General features: G+C 38.6%; 2 protein-coding genes across 3 annotated transcripts in view; one reads left to right on the forward strand and one right to left on the reverse strand.

Moving 5' to 3' along the window:
- The window catches only part of LOC114299806 (DEAD-box ATP-dependent RNA helicase 1), a 158,395-nt gene extending 143,749 nt beyond the window's left edge, over positions 1–14,646 (forward strand). Inside the window, exons 6-7 of one of the 2 annotated variants that reach the window (XM_082894002.1) lie at positions 13,139–13,355; positions 14,085–14,646. In XM_082894002.1, coding sequence (XP_082750128.1) covers positions 13,139–13,242 — 104 coding nt within the window. In that variant the 3' untranslated portion in view covers positions 13,243–13,355; positions 14,085–14,646. The remainder of the gene's footprint in view (positions 1–13,138; positions 13,356–14,084) is intronic. The other variant, XM_082894001.1, reaches the window with a different exon arrangement.
- A 984-nt stretch (positions 14,647–15,630) lies between these two features.
- The window catches only part of LOC114275045 (cycloartenol synthase 2), a 42,167-nt gene continuing 32,521 nt past the window's right edge, over positions 15,631–25,276 (reverse strand). The window contains exons 14-20 of the mRNA XM_082894014.1: positions 18,477–18,533; positions 18,334–18,380; positions 17,856–17,999; positions 16,391–16,568; positions 16,099–16,179; positions 15,939–16,022; positions 15,631–15,854 (exon numbers count right to left, since the gene is read on the reverse strand). Coding sequence (XP_082750140.1) covers positions 15,744–15,854; positions 15,939–16,022; positions 16,099–16,179; positions 16,391–16,568; positions 17,856–17,999; positions 18,334–18,380; positions 18,477–18,533 — 702 coding nt within the window. The 3' untranslated portion in view covers positions 15,631–15,743. The remainder of the gene's footprint in view (positions 15,855–15,938; positions 16,023–16,098; positions 16,180–16,390; positions 16,569–17,855; positions 18,000–18,333; positions 18,381–18,476; positions 18,534–25,276) is intronic.

The following is a 25,276-nucleotide window of genomic DNA, read 5'->3' on the forward strand; positions in this document are numbered from 1 at the left end:
TCTCACTCTCGCACCCCTCCTTTGCTTCTCTCTACTCTCTCACTCTCGCACCTCTCCTTCTCCTCAGCACCACCGCCACTGTCTGCGATGCCGGAGCCGCCGTCGCAGTCACCACTCTCTCTCTCTCTCTCTCTCTTTATGTGACACAGATACACAGATCTGAGATTTGTGTTGATCTCCTCCGTCATCGCCGCCGAGCTCCTCCGTTGTCCTTTGTGTGTGTGTATGCATACATGTGTATGTGTGTGTGTCTCTGTGTGTATATATACATGTATGTATGTGTCTCTCTCTGTGTTAATGTATACATGTATGTATGTATGTATGTGTGTGTGTGTCTCTTTCTGTGTGTATGATTTTGTTGATGATGTTGATGGTGTTGATGTTGAAAGTTGTTGTTGATGATGTTGTTGAATAGATGTGGACCAAGGTTGTTGATGGTGTTATTGAACAGATTTGGACCAGGGAATTTTCGGGGTCAGGGAAACCCGATCCCCGTTGGGGACGGGGATGGGGACGGTGATAGGTTCCCTGTTGAGGATTGGGGTCGGGGACGGGGAAATTTTCACCATCGGGGATCGGGGACGGGTGTGGTCCCCGGCCCCGCCCCGTTGCCATGCCTACCTGAGAGAAGCACCATCGCACCCGCGATTCACACACAGCACGGTCGCACTTGTGAGCATGCACATCGCGCCCGCGACCAGGCTTTGCCCAAATGACCAGCTCCCAAAAATTTGATCTGCAACCCGCAAAGAGACATCGCGGCCGCAACCAAGGTTGACCACGCTCGCGAAAGTGCCCTGCCTCAGGTCTATTTAAAGGACCCTTTGCTCATTTGTTGAGGCACCTCTCCAAGACCATTTTGGCATCTCTCTACAACATTTTCTATCTCTCCTAACACTTTCTAGAGCTCAACATTTGAGAGTTTATTTTGAGAGAGATCATTTTTGTAAGAGAGAATATTTTGAGAGAGTTTGTTTTTTGAGAGAGATCATGCTTTATTTTCTTAAGGATCTTTCTTACCTCCTTGTATTAGGAAAAAAAATTGAAGTTCTATATGTGGTTGTGTGTGTGATTTGAGGCTACATGACCTAGTAAGGGAGCTATCTAGGAACTATGGAGGATGCTGAGATGACACTACATCATTAGATACTAGCTAGGTCAAAGCAAAGATGGCTTTGGGAAAGAAAGAGTGAGGAGTTGTTTTAGAGGTCTAGAAGTGAATAACCAAAAAGCAAGAGATAGAGATGGCTAGATCTTCTTTATGCATGAAGATGGAGGCTATATTTAGAAGGATTGGGTTACATAGGCCAACTCGCCTAGTGGCCTCAATAGTTGGAATGGTGGTCAAGTGTGCTCAGATATGAACAAGTCACTTGTCTTTGTCACACTCTAGAGTTCTCTTCCCGTCGAGATCTCTCCAAGGTCGGTCAAGTGCAGATCCCCCCAACGAGAATAGTATGAGGCATCTCGACAAATCTTCATTTCCAATATACCAAGTCCAAAATTCCTATGATCTCATGTAGAGTCATGAGGTCTTTTGGGTGCCCCGTAATTGTGGCACCAAGCCTAAAGGTGTCCCGAGGCTCTTCTATCTGATGTAGAGTGGCATGAGTGTATTAGGGTGACTGAAATGGAAAACAAGTGTAGAATCATATAAGAGATGGAAACTCGACTTGGCAGAGGGGGCCCAAGTGTGATGGCTCAAGTGGATACAAGCGCACACAGGTGGACAGTCCCCTTAGTCTGAGAAGGAAGGCCAAATGCACCTGTAAAGCTCCCTGGAGATAGCCTCCTTCAATTTTAATACGAGAGATGCTATATGTGCGGTGGGTAGAGGTTTTGGGATAAAGGGATCCCATGCTCAATACAACTGTCATGGTAAAGCTATGAAGTACATGCAGATGTGATGATTACCTAAGGTCAGTCAAGTGCTTTCTGTATTTATGCGCAAAACAATTGAGTGCTTATTGTTTAGGAACCACTTTCTAGAAAAATGGTTTCTTGCCTAGGTGACCATTACCTTTGGGGTCTTCGGATAGGATACACTGCCTGCTATTTTCAGAATTCAAAACTTTCTGAATAGAATAGCATTTCTATGTTGATTGTTCACACTGATTAAAAGCATAGGTTGTTTAAATTAATAAAATCATTTAAAAGTGGATGACAAGTTGAAATCACAAATCATAGGGCATAGAAATAATGTGAAAGCAATGCTAATTAATCTGGAGTACACACTCAATAGTGAATGTTTGCCTTACAAAAGCATATTGATATAGAAGCATGAAACTCAAGCCTTGTATCTTATTGTCAATGTTTCAAAAGATGAGTTACAATTACTAATTTGGAGTACATATCACTACTACCAATAAGGAATAAAGAAACATCACACAAGCAACAAATTGGCCACGTATGACATGGGAATGAAATGGGAGAAACAAAACATATAATCCATGGGAATACGAAAACACCAAAATGATGTCAAACCCAAACAGGGAAAAAATACTTCAATTATGTCCAAAACCTTAAGTCTGATATCATGAAATTAACACACGCACATATATATAACACGAATTGTAGGTAGCACAACTAACAACATTTAGAATGAGCAAATGTTGTATCTGTGCTCACCTTAGCAATGGAATCAATTTCATCAAATATGATGATGTGTAGGTCACTTTTAGCTCCTGAAAGAAAAGATTAAATGATCTCACTATAAAAGCACAACGAAGTGAATTTAGAATGAACATATGTGTGCATCTTTACCAAATTTATTTTCATCCTCAACGGCCGCTTTAAAGAGTGACCTTATTTTCCTCTTTGATTGACCTTGGAATGCATCTAACACATCCGGTCCATTTACAATCCGCATGAATGGGAGGAGAAAAAGAAGTGTCAAAATAAGATTAAAAAAGTGGAGAGAGAGAAAGAGACCAGGGGCTCTTTTGCATTTAGAAATTTGCAAATGCTTTGTGCTATCAAGGTTTTTCCAGAACCTGGTGGCCCATATAGAAGCATTCCTCTTACATGTTTCAAATTCAGCCTAGCACAAGAAAGTTGTTAGAATTTACCATCACCTACCACCACTACCACCTCACCTACTCCACTAAACCTAACCTACTACACCACTACCACCATCCACTACACCTACATCTATATAAGGAACCATTTGTAATAGACAGAATATTAAGATCAATATCAATCAATAATACATCAATTTTTACATGGTATCAGAGCAAGATTGAGAAGCTACTAATTCTGCTTCACCGGCGGGCGGCAGTCTCGCCTTGGCCGCCCGCCGGACCTCTACACATACCTTCCCATCGTTGCCCTTGACCTCTCATTTTCATAGCCAAATCTCCTACAAATACAGAAAGATCTGAACCAGTATTCACACGCCTATCACCTGTGCTGAAGCCTGCCCAATTTAGGTGGAAGAGAAAACCTCGCTGGTGTGAGCGAAGCAGCTGTTGACGTAGCATTCGTGCATCCATTGTTGCAGGACAATACCGTCTCTCTCCTCCCTCAGGTTTTCTTTTGGTGTCTCTCGCTTCGGTGTTTCTCTCTCCTCCTACATCCTCGCTCGGAGGATCAATTGCTTTCATCTTGGCAGCGCGGTTCCACAGTCGTAGTTTTTCAGCACAAAAGTTTCTAAGTTGCTAAGAACAGACGGAAACAAACTAGCAGTTCGCACAGCTGGAAATATGGCACAAGCCAGCACTGCTATCACACAAGAAGATACCCTAGACTGGGTCAAAAAAGGACAAGAGAAGAATGCTCCATGTTGTATAATCAAAAGAATGGTCCATGAATTGTGCTGGTGGGCCCTACCACTAGCAAAAGCAATTTATAATCATGAATTTTGCTCCATGAAAATCGGCAGAGAGAGCACATGCATATGTGTGTTGCTTTTCTCTCTCCCATGTGACTCCACTGTAAAAGGTCACCCAATACACACACCCACGGGATTGACAGACCCACATGCACTTTCTGATGCCAACATTTTTTAATCAACCCCACTCCATTCTCTTATTTTAATATATCTCTATATATATATATATATCTATGTTTATTTTATTGCACAGACCATCATTCTTTTTTCCACTACCAAATATTATACTAGCCTTCATGGATTTCACTGGCTTCCACCACTTCATTTTATTTATTATGATTATTCTTATTTTCACAAAAAAAAAAAAAAAAAATACTCTTGCTGATCCACCACTTCGTTTTATTTATTATTATTATTATTATTATTCTTTTCAAAAAAAAAAAAAAAAAAAAAAAAAATCCATTCACACCCACCTCAGTTTTCATTCCAGAAACTTGTCATTTTTTTCATGCCGGGATCAACCCCGATCAGCATTTTACACCAAAAAAAAAAAAAAACACACAAAACAACCACATCCACAAGCAGGATTTTTCTTCTCTACTCTGCCGCCGGTCTCTTCTTCTTGCCTCCGTCCTGAGCGGCCCTTGACGGTGTTGCCTCCGTGCTTCCTAGACCACCAAGCAAGTTGCCTCCTCCCTGTTCCTCCACTACAGCATATGGTGGACCTCCAAATCGGAACATCACGGTGGCCTTCCGCTTCAGCTCCTTATTTTCTGCTTTCAGCACACTTATCTCTGCTCGCGCATCCTTATACATGCGTTGGAGCAGAGCCAGTTGGGCGTTTAAATGCTGCACCTCATTTGTCCTGCTCTGCAGCCGGTGCGACAAATTTGTGACCGCAGTCATGGTTTCCACGCATGACTTCAGAGTATACTGATTGGCCTCAATATCAGTTTGCACCGCCATTTTTTGCTCCACCGACCGCATCGGAAAGTTCAACGGAGCAAACACAGAGGTGTTTGGTTGAGGTTCACTGGCCACCGCACTCGTTATTTCTCTTGTGGACTCGTTCAGTTCTGGAAAGAGCGTGAGCAGACCACGGGAAGAGGAGGCCATGTTCTGGGTAGCTGGACGGGAAGAAGAGGCCATGTTGCTGAGTGTTTCAGAGACGGGTTGGTTACCGAGTATTACAGAGTTTCTCTCTCAGAAAACGCAGAGTTTTTCAGAGGTTTCTCTCAGTTTTTTTGTCTCAGCTTCTGCCTCCACCTCAGCATCAACCTTGGTTAAATAGCCAAGGCAGACACGCGCATCGCGCGCCTCTTGACGCCAGACGACAAAACGGGCGCGCCAGCCAAGGCGCTCACGTGCCTCGCCATCATGTCCGGCACACCTTTTGATGAATTGGGCACGCCTTTTGATGGCACGCCTTTTGAAAAATTGGGCACACCTTTTGAGGGTGCGACTTTTTAAGGGTCCGACAAGACTCTGTAAACTGTCCCGACATTGATTCCGGTTAGCTCCTTCATGGGTCCGACAAGACTCTGTAAACTGTCCCGACATTGATTCCGGTTAGTTTCTACAAGGGTCCAGCAAGACTCCGTAAACTGTCACAACAACTGTCACAACAGTGTCTGTTACAACGGTCCGACATGACCCCGTAAACTGTCTTCTACATCGGTCCGACATGACCCCATAAACTGTCTTCTACATCGGTCTGACACGACCACACAGTGTCTGCTACAACGGTCCGACATGACCCCATAAACTATCTTCTACATCGGTCTGACACCACCATACAGTGTCCTCTACAACGTTATGACACCCCCATACAGTGTCCTCTACAACGTTATGACACCACCATCCAGTGTCTTCACCAATGGTCTGACACGACCATACAGTGTCACCTATCCTCTTTTATTTTTATGTATTTTCTTGTTTTGTTACTCTCTCCAAACTCAAGTTGGTTAGTTCCTATCCCCCTTGAGTTTGCGGGGGGCTGTTAGAATTTACCATCACCTACCACCACTACCACCTCACCTACTCCACTAAACCTAACCTACTACACCACTACCACCATCCACTACACCTACATCTATATAAGGAACCATTTGTAATAGACAGAATATTAAGATCAATATCAATCAATAATACATCAATTTTTACAAAAGTCAATAGTTGTTAACTTATAGTAACTAGATTTGGGGAGGGGGGCCATGTATCTTATGCTAAATAGGCTGGCCACCAAAAAAAGGAAAGCCCACCAAGACTAGTTCAAATTCCCGCAAGCATATGGAAGCAGATTTGGTCATGAAAGGACACTACAAGCTTGAAATGTCCCCATGAAAATGAGTCTTGCGTATATTTCCAGGTGTAACATTCTAAAGGTAAAAGAGATAGCTTTCTATGGATTCTTGCCCCGTGTGGCAAAGAGGTGGAAACAGTACAAAGAGTGTGGCTTGCATGCCCTTTAGTTCTTACATTTTTTTAGGAACTACTGTCTATCTTGCAGCTATCCAAATATGGCAAATATCTAAATGGCTAAGGATGTTCTTTGGAATCTGCTAATATAGTTGGCAACAGTAGGTGGCATATTTGAAAGGCATGTGATACAAGTAGTGTTTGAGGAGCGAGCTAGAGAGTTCAAATTACATAAATCCTAACCTGACTGTACAACCCATTTATCCTATTAGTTGATATTTAAATAAAATTTAGTCTAAAATTACCCTCCAAAAATGGAATGAGTTTGCAATTACTACCATTAGAAAGTTGCCTCGTCATCACTTACTGTTATCTATTCTTGGATTCTAGGGGGAATTCACAACATTTTTTTCTAGTGTTCTTTTCTATTGATTAAGAGGTGACCTCATTATCTGTAGCTATTATCAAATTCTTCACCTCTATCTTTTATACCCAACAATTTCAACCTATTTTACTACACTTTGTTGTACTTTTCAGTTATAAACTTGCTATAATAAATTTAGAAATATTAAAATAATTATGTTACTAGTTAGTATTCATGTTATTGAGTAATCACAAGACAATAATATATTTAAAGGTTATAATGTCTTTTATATATGTTAGTGGATGAAAATATTATGCATAAGAATTCATAAGAATTATTATTTTTTTAATATCAAAATCCTATGAAAGTAGGGGATCAACTTGGGGTTTATGGCTTAGAGCTAAAAAATTCCTTTCCATACAAAAAACTAGCAAAGGTTTCACAATAAGCTCCAATGGGGTATATTGAAACTACTCTTTTTGTTTCACTTGTTAGCATTCAAAACTATTTTCAAAGCATTTTTACATACATATATATATATATATATATTTTTTTTTTTTTAAAATTTAAAAACATTTTCACCCACCTCTATACTCCTATACATATACTGAGATTATTGACAGCTCAAAGGGTGTTAGCATTTTCTTTATCGAAAATATGTAGTAATTTGAATGAATAGCTAAATTACCAAAGGAAACTATAGTATAAGTGCCGGTTTGATTGGGCAGATTATAACATAGGATTAAGATTATTAATCCATGGGACTCACATTGCATTGTTTGGTCGTGATTTTTGTTATCGGGACAATGAACACTTTATCCAACACAATTGACAGATTAATCCTACAACTAATAATGCAAAACAAATATATATATATATATATATTGCAAAATAAACGTGAATAAGAAGGAATTATTTATCTCAATAATTCACAGAATAACCAGTCTTACAATAAATTTGAATACCTCTTTGCTACAGAAGGAGGAACCATCCGTGAGCCAAATGCAGACTGCAGTATTTGAGCGAATTGGGATGTCATGCCTCCAATGCTAAGTGATATCAGTACTTCTTCCAATGATTCCATATTGAAGCCTTCCCTAAATATGTTTTTAAATGTTTCAGCTCCACGGATTAGGGTACCCTGTGATCAACCATGCCAACAACTTTGAATAATTCTTACTGTTTGGTGCAGCTGTGGGATTATAGATTTAGATTTAATTAGTAGAGTAGTGTTTTGTTGAATAAGTTGTAAAATAATTTTTTGCTGTGTAATGTCTTTTATGCCCTTATAAGATATAAAAATTGTTATTTTTTCATTTTTTTCAGTTTTAATTAAAAAAAATTATTTCATTAATTGTGAAATAAATTGTGCAATTTATTTAATTTTGTTTAATTTATTAATTCATTACAATTAATATCAATTAATATTCATGTATTTTGTTTCATTTATATCAATAATTTTTTTTCATTACAGTTAATAATATAAAAATTGTTATTTTTTTAATTTATTAATTCATTACAAAATATACCAATTAATATTTCTTTTTTTCTTTTTCTTTTTTTTCTTTTCTTCTCCTCTCCTCTGTCATCCGTACGCCACCATTAAAGAAATCTCATTTTCCCTAAATTTGTCACGCAACTCTACTTTTAAAATGGTGTATATTAGAATTTTTTTAATAATAATATTAAAAAATTGCCAGACAATTCTATTACAAAATTATATAAATTTTTATAAATTTAAGTCACTTTTTGAATTTATAAAAACTTAAATAATTTGGTGATAAAATTCATATCATTATACACTGGAACATTGTTCATACAAATAGAGAAATGTCAGAGGCCAACAAACACAGTTGTCATTCATTACCAGTGATTGTGGAACTTCAACTATGGCTTTTGTGTGCTTACGGATCATCCCTTGCTTTGGGGTGGTCTGGGATTCACTCTCACGAAGAGAAACTTCCACAACACTGCAGACATACAAGCTTCCTTTCTCCCCTTTTTCCTTATTTGGGTTCTTCTTTCCTTTTCTCTTACTTACTTTGGCTTTTTTCTGTTTCCTAGATACTTTTGGTTTTTGCTTTTTGGAAACTTTTGGCCCTTGTGTTGTTGAATCAACCACACTTCTAGCTTTCACTGTGGCATTTTGTTTTTTCTTCATGCTTTTTGACTGATAAACAACCCATTCACCTTCATTATCATTGTCGATAGTGATTGGGTTAGCAGATGCTTTCTCTTGAGGAGGGAGCTCGATAATCTTAGAGTCCAAAAGTTCCTGAATTTTATCTTTCAGAACAAAGCACTCTTTTATCGGATGGCTAATCAAACGATAGTAGGGGTAATACTTTGGATCGTTGGTCTTTCCTACCTCATGTGGTCTTTTCACCCCAGGGAGAGCAATCAACTTTTGCTCCAACAGATCTTCAAATAGGTCTTCGACCAGATCATCCATGAAAGAACATTTTTTCTCCAACCTCTCTTTCATAGTCAACTTTTTAAATTCCTAGGGCTTTTTAGCCCCTACTACAACGGGACCCTTCTTTCTGGTTTCGATTGTAGCTGCAGTCGAGGACTCAACCCTTTCAATGGCCCTAGGCCTCCTTTGTTTAGCTAGATGCAACTCCATATCATGAGCTTTAGTGCATAGATCATTGAATCCTTCAAAAGTTTGAGCCATAAGAGTCGTAGAGAGCTCATGTCAGAAGTTGTTAAGGCACATCCGAATTAACTCTAATTATGTAAACTTTTGAGGACAAGCAAATGTTAAAGCGCGCCATCTTGCAATGAAATCTGTAACAGACTCATTGTCACGTTGCTTGGTCTCAATCAGTTTTGGTACTCTAACTCGCCTTTGTGTGTTGCAGAACTGTTTAAGGAACTCCTTCACCATAGAATCCCAATTTAGGATTGATCCCTCAGGAAGGTTAGCATACCAAGTAAATGCAGAACTTTCAAGTAATTGAACAAATAGTTGCAGGCACAGGGCCTCATTCTGGGCTATTGGCCTACACCTTGAAAGAAAATGAGCCACATGTTGTCTTGGATCTCTTGTTTCATCAAACATTTTGAAATTTGGTTGGGAAAAACTAGAAGGGAATGGAACAGCATCTACCCATGCTGGGTAAGGTTTTGTAATTATTCGAAAGTTCTCATCATCTTTTTCTTTGACTTTCTTTACTTGTCTCCTCACCATATCATCAATCATGGCCATGAGCATTGGATTCATACCACCACTGGTTCGATTAGAGTAACAAGGACCATTGCCCCCTGGGGCTAGTGTACTTTGTATGCCTACAGATGTCCCCACAACAAATTGTGCCATTTGTTTGGGCGCACTTCCTGGTCCTATCATTTGGGCCTGCAACTGTTGCATTTGCTCCAACATAGCAGCCATTTCCCATTCTCTTCTCTCAAGTTGTTCTTGTAGGGCCACCACTTTTTCCTTGAGACCTTGGTCTTGTTGGACCTGCGAATTTTCACCTTCTTTCTGAACCGCAATCATCATAACTGCGACTTTGTTGATATCTTTCAATTCATTGTTTCCAATATTCGTTGAAACAAACGAGATAGAATCATCTTGTTCGTATAAAAGATTATCAACCCCCACAACATTACTCATATTTGAAGCATCTGACTGCGATGCTTTGTTTTGAGCCTGACGGGTTATGGACCTTGTTACAGGCCCTTTTCTTATTCCCTCCATAGATAGTTCAACCAAAGTAGAAATATTTCCCAAGGATTGCTTACCCTCCTCCACCTTGGATTTTCCAACAAAGACAGGACTTTCAATTTGTTTTTGGAGTTCATCTTTCAAGAGAGCCCTTTCAATAGCTCCTATAACATTTGTTGCCACTGTTCTTAGTTCCAATTTCTTTAAGGCCTTATTTCTTCTTTGCCTTTGTCTTTTCGAAACTGGATCGGATGACATATCAAGTCGAGCCCCTAGAGGCATAGAAGGAACCGTTTGCGTTTTTGCAAATTCCTCATGAATTTTTAAAACAGTCTCTACCTTTTTAGAGCGGACCAATTGATGTTGATTCAAATCCCGTTGGGCCAACAGGTGTTCCTTATTCGAACCTTGTCAGGCCAACGGGTGTTCCTTATTCGAACCCTGTCGAGCCAACGAGTGTTCCTTTGGCTCCTGAGAGTTGACTGAGATTTGGTTTGACCGATTTTGTGCTCTGAACAGAACTATCGGTTCATAGGCCGAAACTGTTTTTTCAACAACAGGGCCCTTTTTTCCATCAACAGGAGTTTGGGTCATTACCCTCCCCCCAATGGCCCTAATGATGGCCATGTTTTCAGCAGAGGCTTTTTTCTGGGCAGACTCCACCATTTTAATGGAGTCTTCTACCTATTTAAGTAGTTGGGCCGCAACGTTTTTTGTTGCCCCCGTTGAAGCTGCAACAAAAGTCGTAGTTGCAAACTGATTAGCCTCCTTTGCCTGAATTAGAAAGCTCTTCGTTCTGGCTGTGGCCCTCACGATTGCGTACTGCTTTGACGCATTCACATAATCTTCAGTAATCTTTCTCAAACTTTTAGCTTTCTGGAGAAGTGTGACTTTCTTCGTCACACCAGTTACCTTTGGGACAGCCAAGAGCTTTCGCTCCAGAGCCCCTTGGGTGATAGGGGAAAGTAGTGCATCTTTCTAGGATTTCGCTGGTTCTACCTTTGGGACAGCCAAGAGCATTCGCTCCGAAGCCCCTTGGGTGATGGGTGCTATCTCCACCCTTGATGATTTCAGAACCACTGGAGTGTAGGTTTGTCTCCTGACAGTTGCTTCAGCATTCCTATAACAAAGAATACATTAGTAAGTTTCAACTATATATATATATATATTTTTTGTTCTTCAAAAGATGGGAGGAGAAATATGTCCCACTGGGCGTGCCAGAATTTGTAGACACAAATTTTAAAACATGAAGTGTTTCAACACATTTCAAAATTTTATGTTACAAATATCCACTGTTTAGTTTTTGGACTAAACAATGTTGATTATTTGAATAGCATGTTCTTATTTCCGATCTGTATTTCAGATCGTTAATTACACATTTTATACAAATGAAACCTCCGATTAATGAAGAACAAAATAAACAACAAAAGACAATTTAAGAAAAATAAATATTTTATTGAAATTGTTATGGGCTTTGAACCCTCGAATACAAAATACAATTCTTGGGTTTGGAACCCTTTACCTATTCATCGTCATTAGCGTAGGGTCTTGAGTTCTCTAGACTTTTCTTCTTCTTTTTCTGTAACGACTTCTTTAGCTCTCAATTTCTTCTCTCTTTCTCTCTTTCTCTGATCTTTTCATTTCTGATTTTTTGATCCCCGTCTTGTGTGATGGTCCTCATATTTATAGAGGGCCATCAGGTGATAGGAATGCCTCATCTTCAATTTGAATTTCAAATTGAATGATAGCGCTATTTGAATTTTTAATAATAGCGCCATCTAATTAATCGTATATCTGATTAACCGGATTGATCTTTGGGGTTTCATCCTGTGTGGTGTTCTTGTTGTGGGCTCTATAGGTGTCATCTTTCGTAGGCTCCACGTGTCATTTGAGCATCTTGAATAGCGTCGTTAAGATACGACGTTGTTTTATTTATACACTTCAACGGAGCAAGTTAATCATTTTGGGAAGTGATTGCCTACAACAATCTTATCGTAGGCTCTATGTGTGTCATTGACTGTATTTGAAATTTAAACATAAATTTGGTTAATCATTTTGGCAATTTGGAAGTCTTAAATCTTTTTTTTTGAACTAGAGGTCTTTTATCTTGTTCTTGACATTTGAGACCTGTAGAGAAAACAAGAATTTGATCTAAACAGCTGTGGTTGCTAGATGTAAGTTATATCCTTCACTCATTTATTCACAATAAGAAGAGAAAAAGTATATACAAGGAGTAGAAGAATAAATAATTATTAGAGAAACCAATAGAAAAACTCAAAGCACTGGACTTGGATTTAACTGGTCAGTTTAAGACAACTTTAACCCAAAAGCAAACGAATGCATTGCAGTTGCTCAGTCAGCCTGCCTATTAGTGTGTGCTGAATCGAGCTGCTTGAAAAGTGAAGAACAAATCTCAACTCTCCTGTAGTGATGAGCATGACGCCAAGGCTGAGAGCCTGATTATTAAACATAACTGGAATTACCTACATGTGGGATGTCACAATTGTTAACCACCTTTGAATCATTTAGCTCAGTTGTCTTTTAATTCTTTGCATTATGCACAACTTAAAGAGTTTGACATTCCAGATTGGTCTGCCCCTTTCATAGATTCTCTCCCTCTATCTGTCTCTGAATATTTTTATTTTCTGCTTTTTGAATACATAATGCCATTATTGACTAAGTTAATAGAGGGAGGAAAAAAAAGTTTGACTAAGTAAAAAGGCTTGCATCAAATCTAATTTGATATTAAACTTTTAGTTTTGTTCCTGTTGTATATAGTTTTTATTTTCTGTTGTTATATTTGGTTGGGCATACATGTGGGCTATGTTGAATGCGGCTTTAGTTTCGTGTGGATTAGCATTAGCTGTTTTGCCAACACTTGCTCTTGTTCTTGCCAATGTGTCAGCTCTGGAGAAATTGAAAGAGTGTCAAATCAGAAACATACAGGAAGCACAAGTTTAAATTCAAGTCTTCTGGCATGGTTAAAGGAAAGGAAAACAATTCGAAGGTGTGAATTTTGTTTTTCTAGCAGGAGGTCTATTCCATCACAAATTATATTTTGTAGTGTATATGAGGTGAGTCCCAATTTTTTGGTATAACTTCTACAGTTTTGATTAATGTTGTTAATGACTTTATGTAACTTGCTGCGTAGAAATTATTAGCCTTTGAACTAAGTCTATAGAGAGTGTTATATGGAAGAAGATAAAACCCTTTTGATATTTGTTTGTATCGTACTTGCTTGAGAAGGATTTGTATTGCACGAAAGTTCACTTCAGTGTGTCCAATTCCCATGAGAAGTGTCTTCTTGATCTTCACACACACGCACACACATGGATAGATCCATGATTCTTGTTAAGGGAACAAGCCACGGTCAACAAGAAGTTATGCCAAACATGTTGGAAAAAAATAAAATTTTAAACGAACTACATAAATTTCAATTGTTGTAAATTATGGATTTTGTTTACTGTGCTTTGGGCGCATGTTAAGAAGTTTAAATAGATTATACATTCATAGTTTCATGCATGGTTATCAAAATCGAAATCTGGATTGTACGATCCTATGATCCTAAATTGTCAAAACGATCCAAATTGTTGTAGGATCGATATTATAGTAGGATTGCAAGTCGGATCGTATGGGATCATAGTTAGGATTGCTGGATTTATGATTTTTCACTTTATTTTTAATATATATCGTTCTGATTTGTATTTTTATCTTACTTTTATATAAAGTAGAATTTTATGATTCTCGATCCGATCTTACGATCCGATCCATGAGACCCTCATCACTTGCACTTTTATCTGCAGGTATGATTGTCACCCACAAGTGTGATTTGCAACTTGGCTCATCTGTGGGTTTGCAAAAACTTGCGGGTGAGCCACAAACCTGCGGCCAACTTGTTTCTTGAGTGTTTTCCATCCATTCGTTCGATTTGACTTCTTATTTGCTCATTTTGAAAGAAATAGGGATTTTGGTTTGCAAAAATGTGGAGACGAACCTTTTATCAAAAAAAATAAAAATAAAATAAAAATGTGGAGACGAACAAAGTCAAATGATCTAAATGACATCTCAATCCTTGAAAGTTCACTTTAAAAATGTTTTTAAAGGCTTGAAAACATTTTGGCTGGAAAGGGTTTTAGGGTTGGGAACTATCTGTTCTTGAAAGGCTTTGCTTGAAGCTAGTTGGGGACCATCTTTGTTTCATCATTATGGGATCACCTCGGAGTGCCCGGGTATTAAGGCTTATTGTAATTTTTGGATGATGTTGCTATATTGTTGTGTTTGGAAATTTCCATGACTTGAGATGCTTCATATGATATTCTAGTGGCGACCAGCCCTATAAGTTACATTATTATGAGTTTATTTGCATTAGTGTTCTTATGCATTTTTGTATTTCTAATTCTTTTTCTTTCTCTTTGGTTTGGTGCGGAGGAGTACTGTGTGAATTTTCGCTCCCTTCTTTTGCATCCTGCATGTTTTTTTGTTGAACTTTTTATGGACAAAGCATGCTTTTATGAGGTTATGTGTTTACATGATAGATCTCTATGATTACTTCTTGATTAGAGGACGTTTTGTGTAAGTTGGAAGCACTTTTATCCCTTCTAAATGAAGTTTCATCCCATTTTTTTTTTTTTAAAGAAATTCTTATCAAAACATTTTGTTTTTCCAAAGAAAGGGGGATAAAGCATTCGAAAGTGAGTCATTTGTCTTATTGATTACTTCACATAGAAAAGGTAGCTTTCATAATCAGAACATGGACGTATTTGGTAATGAATCTTACTTAAAAAATTAGTAGAGGCTGATCTTTCGATTGGGTAAGTTGGAGTTGCTCAATTAATCACTTTCTCATCTCATACCTAAACTTCCATATCAAGTTTTTTAGTTGCGCACAGTCAGCCACCTATATTGTTTGGAGTCAGTGTTTCCTATTTTTCTCTAAAAGATTAAATGGCAACTCCAATTCTAGTGATATGATTTTTATTTGGCATTTCGTTAAATAAGTGGATTTTGTAGGTTATTATCAAATCTAGACGCTCACTTGATTCACATTGCACATTGTGAAGAGTCAGGTGAACTGTAAGCCCATGGGCACACCCACAATAAGTTTAATAAAGGGAAAACAAGCATGTTTTATGAACAAAACTTGATTTTGTTGACCTAAAGAAACTTGACTAAGGAAAGTAATATTGAGAATGAATCAAGTAAGGAAAGGAGTTTTCTATTAACATGGCATAGTTAGGTTAATTAGTTTTGTAGAGTTGCGATGGAGTTGGATTTTGTAGAGCTCGGTGGAAGATTATATCAGTCATAATTCAAGAGAATATTCGACAGTGGTTGGAGCCAATTGTGAAGTGAAGATTGAACCAGTGTTCATGGTAAGGATATGAATATGTGCAACACATTTATTACAACTGTTTACATATACTTTAGCAAAAACTATAATTTTTACATTTAGAAGTTTCAGTTTAAAGCAATATTACATGATTGAGATACTCTCCAAGGGCCCATATAGGGAAGATATTTCTGTAGGCAGAATAACTTATCATACAATTCTTGTTGAACACTCCCATAATTTCCTGTCACACCAAAAAAAAAAAAAAAATTAATCCATCTTGTCCTTAAATTGAAAATTAACCTCAAACACCTAGTATAATTATTACCTGTTGTGGAAAATCTCCATTTTCCATTTGGGAATTAATTAATACTTTTGCAGCACGATGTAACGGGGTTGGATCTCTCTCGGCCTGGTCATTGTAAATTGGAAATTAACATAACAAACAAGTGCTCAACAAATTAATCTTGTGAACTCTATGGACACACCTGCCCAGCTTCAATGAGAGCCAACATAGCCCAACCAGTGTTTACTACATGTGATTTGTTTCCTTCTATATTTGTGTAAACCTGTTCTCATACGCACAACAAATAAAGGTGAGGGGAAGCAATTCATGTTTGTAATTGAAATCTACTAGAATTTGAAAATCTTTGTCAATAACTAAACTAAATTTTGTATTATGAGAAGTTTAAACTTTTCACAATATTAAAGACTTGTAAGTGAATGGTTAGGCTAAACCCTAAACCCTAAACAATAGCGCTATATATGAGGTAAGATTACCTTGTTTTGGCATGAAAGGTAGCTTTCTCCCCAACCACCAGAATCAACTTGTTTGGATAATAAGAAATCACATGCTTTTCTGATACTATAACTATCTTGGAAGGTCCTTCCACCAGACACCAACCCCTTTATCCCAAACCATGTCCCATGAGTATAACAGACTCCCCATGATCCATACCTACATAAGAACTTTAACCATGCTAAGTGGCTTATCCCATGAAATTTAAGCCTTTATTTATTTATTTTTCAATGGCTAGTGAGAATAGTTAATTGTTAAGGAAGATGTGAAAATTCAGTGCAGAAGTAGTAGTTTTAACTTTAAATAAACATCAAAAAGAAAGGTTGAAAAAAACTTGATTACAATTAGAATCTCCAATTCAGATCACTAGTAGTTACCAGGGACTTAACCCTCATACCATTGATTTGAAAAGTAGCAGACCTACCCAAGGATCAAAATTTCATGTTAACTGTATACACCAGAGTCTAGTGGGCAAACTTGGTCACTTGACACCACCTTTCAAGTGTGTAGTTTCTTGGTTTGTTGTCAAGTTTTGCCAAATTTATGAATATGTTGGTTCATGTGGTGCAACTTGACCATCAGTGTGAGACAATACCTTACAAGAAAGTAGCAATCTTTTATAATAATAATAATAATAATAATAATAATAATAAAATCCTTTTATGATATGAGGTCAGAACATAGCCACAAAGTCCCCATGTCGTTTTGGATAAAGTGTAATTGTTAACTCAGTTAATTATAAATATAAAATGACTATAATACCCTCAAACCTTATATCCTTTTTGTTACTCTCTCTCTCTCTCTCTCTTCTATTATACACTTAATTTATAATTTGTAACATTAATTCAAATAAATCACAATTAATCATAAATCTTAATTATTTATTGTAATTCCTAACAATTTAATCTAGTTTTAATTTAATTATATTTTAGATGAATCCTTATTTACTATTTATTTTATATTTTAATTAATTATAATTTAGATTGATCGTTAATTATATTTTTATTTTATTTTATTTTATTTTAAGTAATATCTTAATCTAATTTTAAGTTTGGAGAAGATGTGGTAAAATTGTCCTTTTGTTATGTTAATTTCACTTTCTATTAGTTTGGATGGAAAAACTAATGATTAAGACTTTAGTCGAAAATGACATGAGGATTTTCTGACAATCTTTGAACCATAAGACGGTAAAGTTCTTAAGCTTCAAACCACAAGAAAATAAAATGAATTTTGGCCTAAAACAAAAATGGTTGTTTCAGCTTCTAAAAAATTGTTGTGTGTAAATATTAAGTCTTCCATGGGCTTTGATTATTCTTTACTAGTGATGCTTGTCACCTGCAAATTCATCCACTTGAGTTAGCAAGAACACAATTCATTTGGAGTCCTCTCTCTCCCAACTCAAATCTTGGAAAAAGAAAACTATTGGATTAGAAAGAGTGAACAAACCATGAGCCATCAGGCAGTTGTATGCTCTCAATGAAATTAATTGCTTTTACGATACATGCTTCTACTTCTTTTCTCCTATATCCTGGATAGGAATTCATGAATGATCTAAGGCCTTGTATTGCAGCTGAGGTGCACTCAACATACCTACATTATAGGATGACATTGTTAAATATATATGTATATATATATATAAAGATTCATGGGAGAGGAAATAAAATGTGATTTTTTTCTTCTTATTTATCACAGTAGCTTTGCTTTGTTTCACACTATTTATCTTTATGTTACAGATGATTCTTCTAAATAGAAAAAAAAACAAAAATGCTTCAAAATTCTTGTTTCGTTTTAAATTACATAAAACATTAGCAATTAAATTAAATGGTGTAATGGTCTTTTGATTGTTAGCAACACTGAAGTGTTGGCAATAAAAAATTGTCACTAGGAGTGTGCAAATAATTCGTAGAAATTTGCATTATCTTACTGATAATCTATGATGATATCTCCAAATGTTTCAGCTGGGTTAATCATCTGTGAGTGAGACAAGTTGCATGAAGCTTCTATTAGTTAAACATTCGATCCCTTGTGGGTAGAGCATAACTTAAAAGATAGAAAGAAAGCACCTACCTCCAACCATGTGTAGGATCGTGTGCGCTCATATGATGCGAAGCCTCCATTGTTGTTCTGTAATTTAAAAGAGAAGCAAATCAATTATATTTTTATGTAGAAGCACTTTGTTTGATGACATGGTTCACTATTATGGTCATATTGTTGAATTCACCCATGTGTGAAAGGGGTGATCATCCAAGTCAAGTTTGGTTGGCAACAATGGGAAGGCAACCAACCAAAGTCCACCTTGGCGGCCACCAACCATCTTGAAGAGTCAAGGATGGAGGCTGCCCAAAGGCTCTCCCACCTACTCCCTCACCTATAAATGGAGGTTGAGAGGAGAGAGCAAAAGGTGAGTAAGTGAGTGAGGAAGAAAACCGTGAACCAAAGAGTGCGAGAGATGTGAGGCGGAGAGACCGTCTCTCTCGGTGTGAGCGAGGGAGACGGGTGAGTGGCTGAGTGAGGAGAGTGTGAGCTCCTCCTCTATTGTAATCTTTCTGTAATCTCCTCATTGGTATAGTGATAACCGGTTACTCTCCCGTGGACGTAGGCATTGGGCCGAACCACGTAAAATATTGTGTCTCCTTGTGTGTGGGTGTGTTTTTCTGCTTGCAATGATTTCTATAAGGTCTTGGGCGGGATCCCAGATCCCAACAAGTGGTATCAGAGCCTCGTCGGTGGCGTTTCGGAACAAAAACAGCGTGGTGTTCGAAACTGCCCAGAAATCAAGTTGCTCGAAATCAGGTTTTGAGCATACCAGGAGCAAGGGCTCGAGAAGAGGAGTCCAACCATATAAAGCAGACACCCAGAGGAGTTGGCACGCGCCCCCACGCGCCGCCTGAAGAAGGCGAGTGAGGCCCAGTCTCGGCACGCGCCCCCACGCGCCGTGAAGGCAGACGGCGCGTCGGCCCAGTCGCATGCACGCGCCCCACGCGCGGATGAAGGAAGAAGACGAGTGGGAGAGGCGCGTGTATGGCACGCGCGTGCCACGTCATCAGCCACGTCATCTGCCACGTCATCCGCAGGAGGAAGAATCCTGTGTTTCGCGGCTACGGTGCAGCCGCAGATCTGAGGCGTACAAAATGTTTTGGCTAGATCGAAGCCATTTGGAGTCCGTTTTTGGTGATCCAATAGTGGTTTCCGACTATTTGGAGTATTCCGGACACATCCGTACGGTCAGATTTTGGAGACGGAGTTTCTGTAAAAAGAAGGCAGATTAGAGTGGCAGACGGCGTTAGAGACAGTGGATGGAATATTTCGTTGGTACACGGAATATTCCTTGAACTTCTGAAAATTACAATTTGGCCCAGAATTTTCAGAAAATTGTGGTGTGGCCCAGTTTTCGGGGAAAGTTTTCAGTGAGGTCCCTGGAAGTGCAGCGAAGGTTGGTTCTAGCTAAACGGATCGCTCCGGACGCAACCGCGAGGACAGAATAGTGAAATTCTGAACGGTTTGGAAAGATTGTCAAAACATGGGTGTTTGTCATCTTCAATACTCAAAGGAAGGTTGCCGGATATTGTGGAACGCTGCGGATTCACTGAAGAGGTTAGAATGGGCAGATTCTGACCCGATTGGACAACCAGATACAGATTGAGATAGATCATTGAAGACCAGAGGAGATCAGGCTTGATCAAATGGCAGATCGAGGGAGATCAGGATTGGTCAGGGGCGATCAGAGGATTGCAGACATGATTATCTCAAGATCAAAGGTCTAGGAAAGTTCTGTCAAAAAGACACTGTCTAAGGAGACTGGTTCTTAAGTGGGACCGGTTGTGACCCCACCAGTCTTTCCTGGGAACTTTCCTGGTTGTTGAGGTGATCGGAGGATCTGGTTCAATCAAAAGAAAAGACCATTCATCGACAGATAGATGATTTGGCAACCAGTACAGGCTCAGGGAAATACTGTGGCTGTTGGAGCTACTGTATACGAGAAGGTACTAATGGTATGTGGACATGTAGAACAATAGTTGCAGAGGAGCATACTAAGCGCAGAAGTACAATTGCAGACGTGCAACAGTGCAAGGGTACGCTAGAGTGTCGTACAGAGGCGCGAGAAGAGTGTGCAGCAGCGGGTTGTTGACAGTTCACAGGAACTTCCAGACAGAGAAATTGAGACAGGTAAAACGCAAGAGTGCGTGCCAAGGAGTGGCAAGTCTTATTTCTCTATGGTGGTTTCTTTAGTTCCATGGCAGCAGATGATAGAGTTGATGCAGATCTCTCAAGCAAGCTTGACGCAGGGAGACCAGAAGCCATGGGTGCGAGCACTATGCACGGAGTTGCATAGTGGTAACTTGTACAGACTGGTGGAAGTTGTCTTGACAGAAGGGCTAACTGTCAAACATCAGTACGGACAAGTGAGACAGAACCGAACATCAGGGATTGCAGCACAGACAACAAGCGTATGTGGAAACGCCAGGAGGTTGTTCAGAAGTGCAGAAGGGCAAAGGCTGGTTGTTCAGAAATAAGCTCCGAGCAAGGAAACTTGAGGATGTTGATGTGTCAAACTCTGAAGTTTTCTAGTTGCTCCAGTGTTCATCATGCAAGGAGTTGCATGATAGTCAAGGGCATCCAAGCAGGGGGTGCAGGACATCCAATCAGGGGGTGTCGGATATCTTGGTTGCGCAAGTTCAAGGATAGCAGGTATAGACATCCGAGACAGGAAGCATGGAAGAGATCTGTGGGAGATAGGAGCAGTGGCTCTCTCCAAATCAGAGAGTGGTGTGAGTTGAGTTGAGGATGTCGGATTCCCTCCTCCTCTTGTATCTCTGGTGTTTTATCTCTAGCTTCAGGGGATGCAGCGTCCCAGTGAAGAGATGCAGACTATGTTGAATTTGGGCGTGACAAGATTAGCAGCAGTGTGTGCAGTGGATCACCTCACATGGGTTGAGGGGGTGATTTGTTGAATTCACCCATGTGTGAAAGGGGTGATCATCCAAGTCAAGTTTGGTTGGCAACAATGGGAAGGCAACCAACCAAAGTCCACCTTGGCGGCCACCAACCATCTTGAAGAGTCAAGGATGGAGGCTGCCCAAAGGCTCTCCCACCTACTCCCTCACCTATAAATGGAGGTTGAGAGGAGAGAGCAAAAGGTGAGTAAGTGAGTGAGGAAGAAAACCGTGAACCAAAGAGTGCGAGAGATGTGAGGCGGAGAGACCGTCTCTCTCGGTGTGAGCGAGGGAGACGGGTGAGTGGCTGAGTGAGGAGAGTGTGAGCTCCTCCTCTATTGTAATCTTTCTGTAATCTCCTCATTGGTATAGTGATAACCGGTTACTCTCCCGTGGACGTAGGCATTGGGCCGAACCACGTAAAATATTGTGTCTCCTTGTGTGTGGGTGTGTTTTTCTGCTTGCAATGATTTCTATAAGGTCTTGGGCGGGATCCCAGATCCCAACACATATTATATTATATTGTAATATTTAGTTGTGAAAAGTTCGTAATTGGTGATCAAAAAAAAAAAAAAAAAAAAAATTAGAAGACAGCGGTTTTTATTTTTCAAGACTGATGTGTTTTAGTTGTAGAAGTGTTGTGTTATGTGACTAAAGTTTTGGTCACAAAAAGTTGATGTGGGAGGGCAAAAATTTAAGCGGGAGTTGTTAATCTTTTAGTGACTAATATAATTTGGTTGCAGATACTAATACAATGTCGATTTGGCTGTTTTTATATAGATTATATATTTGGTGACTATAACCTTTTGTAGGAGAAAATAATCTATTGAAACCTTGATGAAATTGAAGTGTTGATGTAATGTCTTGGTTCTAAAACCTGGCTTGAAACCCACTTGTACGGATGCCCCGACACACTTTCGGGATTGTGAATGGATGAATAATGTCGTTGTTATCTTATATACTATTTTTTGTACTTTGCACATTGTTGGGGGTTGTTGTTACACTTAGAACTGTCCTAGGGTAAAGCAGAACATAATCTGTCTTAGGCACCATCGCGCCCGTGATGTGTAGATGTCGAGACTGCTACCAAAAACACCTCCCATTACTTTTGCCTGAGTGAAAAACTTGCGCTCGTGAAGGAGACCGCCGCAGCTGCAACTGTGTCTATCGCGCCCGCGATGAAATGGGTCGCATCCGCGATCTGTTATTCTATAAAAACATAGCAATGCACGAAAAGATCACTTTTGATACACCTTTCTGCACTCTCTCTCTCACTCATGTGAAAATTTGACCTAGTTCTTGGGGCTTCAACCTTGATTTTGGAGCATCTAGAGTTGGGATTGATCTCGACTCTTACTTGGGTATTGTAGGACTTCACTTTAATCTCGGCCAAAAGTGGATTAGAGCTTCTATCTTTGCTCTTAGCTTCTCCTCTTCTCTACAGGAGGTACGGTTTTAATTCATTGACTCAATATGAGTTTATTGGTGTACTTATGGTAGTTTTGATATAAAACTACCATGTTGTTGATGTTGTTGTTGATTTGGAAAAAACATGGTTATGAGGTTAGAGTTCGATGATTTGGGTGGGTTTTCTCTGTTAGTTTCTTATCAAACCTATTATTGTTGTAACAAAGTGCATGTGAATACTTTAATTTGAGAAAACTCCAACTTGTAAACAAAATCCTTGAACTTTTGAGTTTGGAATGTGAGAAATGGTTGTTGAAGTGTTGGGAAGGTAGTGTTATTGGTTGTTGATAGTTGTTCTCATTCATTTATGATTGAGATTTTGTTGACAATGAAACCCGTTGTTGAACCGTGGTGCATGGAACACGTTTTGCAAGAAATGAACATTTTATTATTGCATTGGTATTATTAAAAACATGGTTTTAATTGAACGGTTAGGGTGAATCCCGGTCATGTATGGTGAGATTGTGAATGGTTAATTTGGCTCTATAGTTCATGATGAAAGACCAAAAACAAGGGCAGTTAAGTGCCAAGGCCCTCCAGTTAGTAACCAGTAAATTTGGTGATTTAGGTGACGCTTGGTGATGGTCACTGGCAGAGTGTAACTTCACATAGTGCACTGGGATAAGTGGTGCTTAGCGATGACCACTGACAAATACATGGACTTGAGAGGATTCACCGGGTCTTAGTGTTTATGTTGGAAAATGGTGGTTTAGACAAAACATTTTAAACACATTATATTTGTATAGGATCATGATCATCCATACTTGTGGATTTGTATTGGTTTCTGAAATGTTCCCTACTGGACTACATGTTTATCCTATGTGGTTGAAATCTTTTTAGTTGTTGATGGTGTGCAGCAACCTTAAGGCGATGCGCTGGGATTTGTGCTTGAGCTTGAGGAGCCTGATATTCAGGCCTAGGGCCTTTCTTTTATTTAGGCCATGAGCCATTTTTGTTAAGGGTTGAACCCTTTTGTCTTGTAAGCCTCGGGGCAACGTATAATGTTTTTGTATATGTATATAGACATGACGCTTGCAATAGAACTATTTCATGATATGAATGATGTTAATATAAGCATGTATTTAGACTTCTTTTATTCATTGTCTTTTCATTTAGGGCAAGTTTGGCATCTCTTAAAAAAGTTAAAAAGTTATTTTTTATCAAAAAAAAATATTAAAAAATTATTTTTCCACACATCCATACAACTCAGCAATGTCCAAAAAATTACACAGTTTGAGTGTAATTTTCATACACTGTTGTTCGGCCTGTGGGGGCTCATCACGGGTCCCGTTTTGATAATCTGAACCGTTTAATGTGTAGAACTCGTCGAGTACTGTATGTTTGTAAAAAGTCACATTTTTCGGATATCGATAACTACATGATCAAATCAATTTTGTATAAAAAAAAGGATGGTGTTATAATTAATGATTGAAAAAAACAAATCTGATCAGATAGCTATCAATATCCGATCAACGTGATTTTTTATAGACATATAGTACTCTACGAGTTCTACATATTGACGGTTCAGATTATTAAAATGGGACCCGTGATGGCCTCCACGGGCCGAACAAAACCGTCTATTGCAATGCCTGAAAAGTAGCCAATAATTTCTTATACCTCTCCAATCTTCTCTACACACTTCTTTATATAATAAAAAATTAACCCAAACATCCATATTTTTTTTCTCAACTTTTTAATTCAAAAAAATAAAAAATATAGTTATTTAGGACCCCAAACAATCCCTTCGTATTTAATAGATTATTCACATAGGTCGGATCTCGGAAATCCGGAGTGTGACAGTTGATTACAAGCAACCCTCACTCCTCTCACACTCCCATTGTGTGGCACTCACCAGCGCCATCACTGTCAACGCCACCATCCTCGCTTCTCCACCGTCAGTGGTGCTATCTTCATTTCTCCACTATCAACTCCCGCCTTCATTGTTTTACATATGGTCGGTCTCTCTCTCTCTCTCTCAATCTTTCTTTTTTTTTCTTTTTTTTTTCTCTGTTCTTGTCTGTCTCTTTGGTTTCCCTAAAATTTCAAAACTGTAACAATCCTAGATTTTAATTTGTAACTTTTGGATTATTATTTTTGAATTAGAATTTAGAGAACAATCTATAACTGGAATCCCTTTGTTTTCAATACATATGTAATTTACAGTAAGAATTATCATGAATGAGGAGTATGTGTGTGATTTAGTTGAATTATTTCACTAAAACATTTCATCTCATATGTAATTTTCATAATGTAACAATCAGAGGCATATATATATATATATATATATATATTTATCATTGTATTGTTGGTTCTTGATTTCAATTAACACAATATTATTTTTTATATTTTATTTTTTAGAAATCAATCACAAATATTAATAAAAAAATTCAAATTCTGCAATTAGCTTTGCAACAACTTCAAAACAGAGCAAAACACCCTGTTTTTATTCATGAACTCTTGGCTGAG

Source organism: Camellia sinensis, chromosome 11 (genome assembly GCF_055761805.1).
Source record: "Camellia sinensis isolate YWXY chromosome 11, ASM5576180v1, whole genome shotgun sequence".
NCBI classification, from domain to species: Eukaryota; Viridiplantae; Streptophyta; class Magnoliopsida; order Ericales; family Theaceae; genus Camellia; species Camellia sinensis.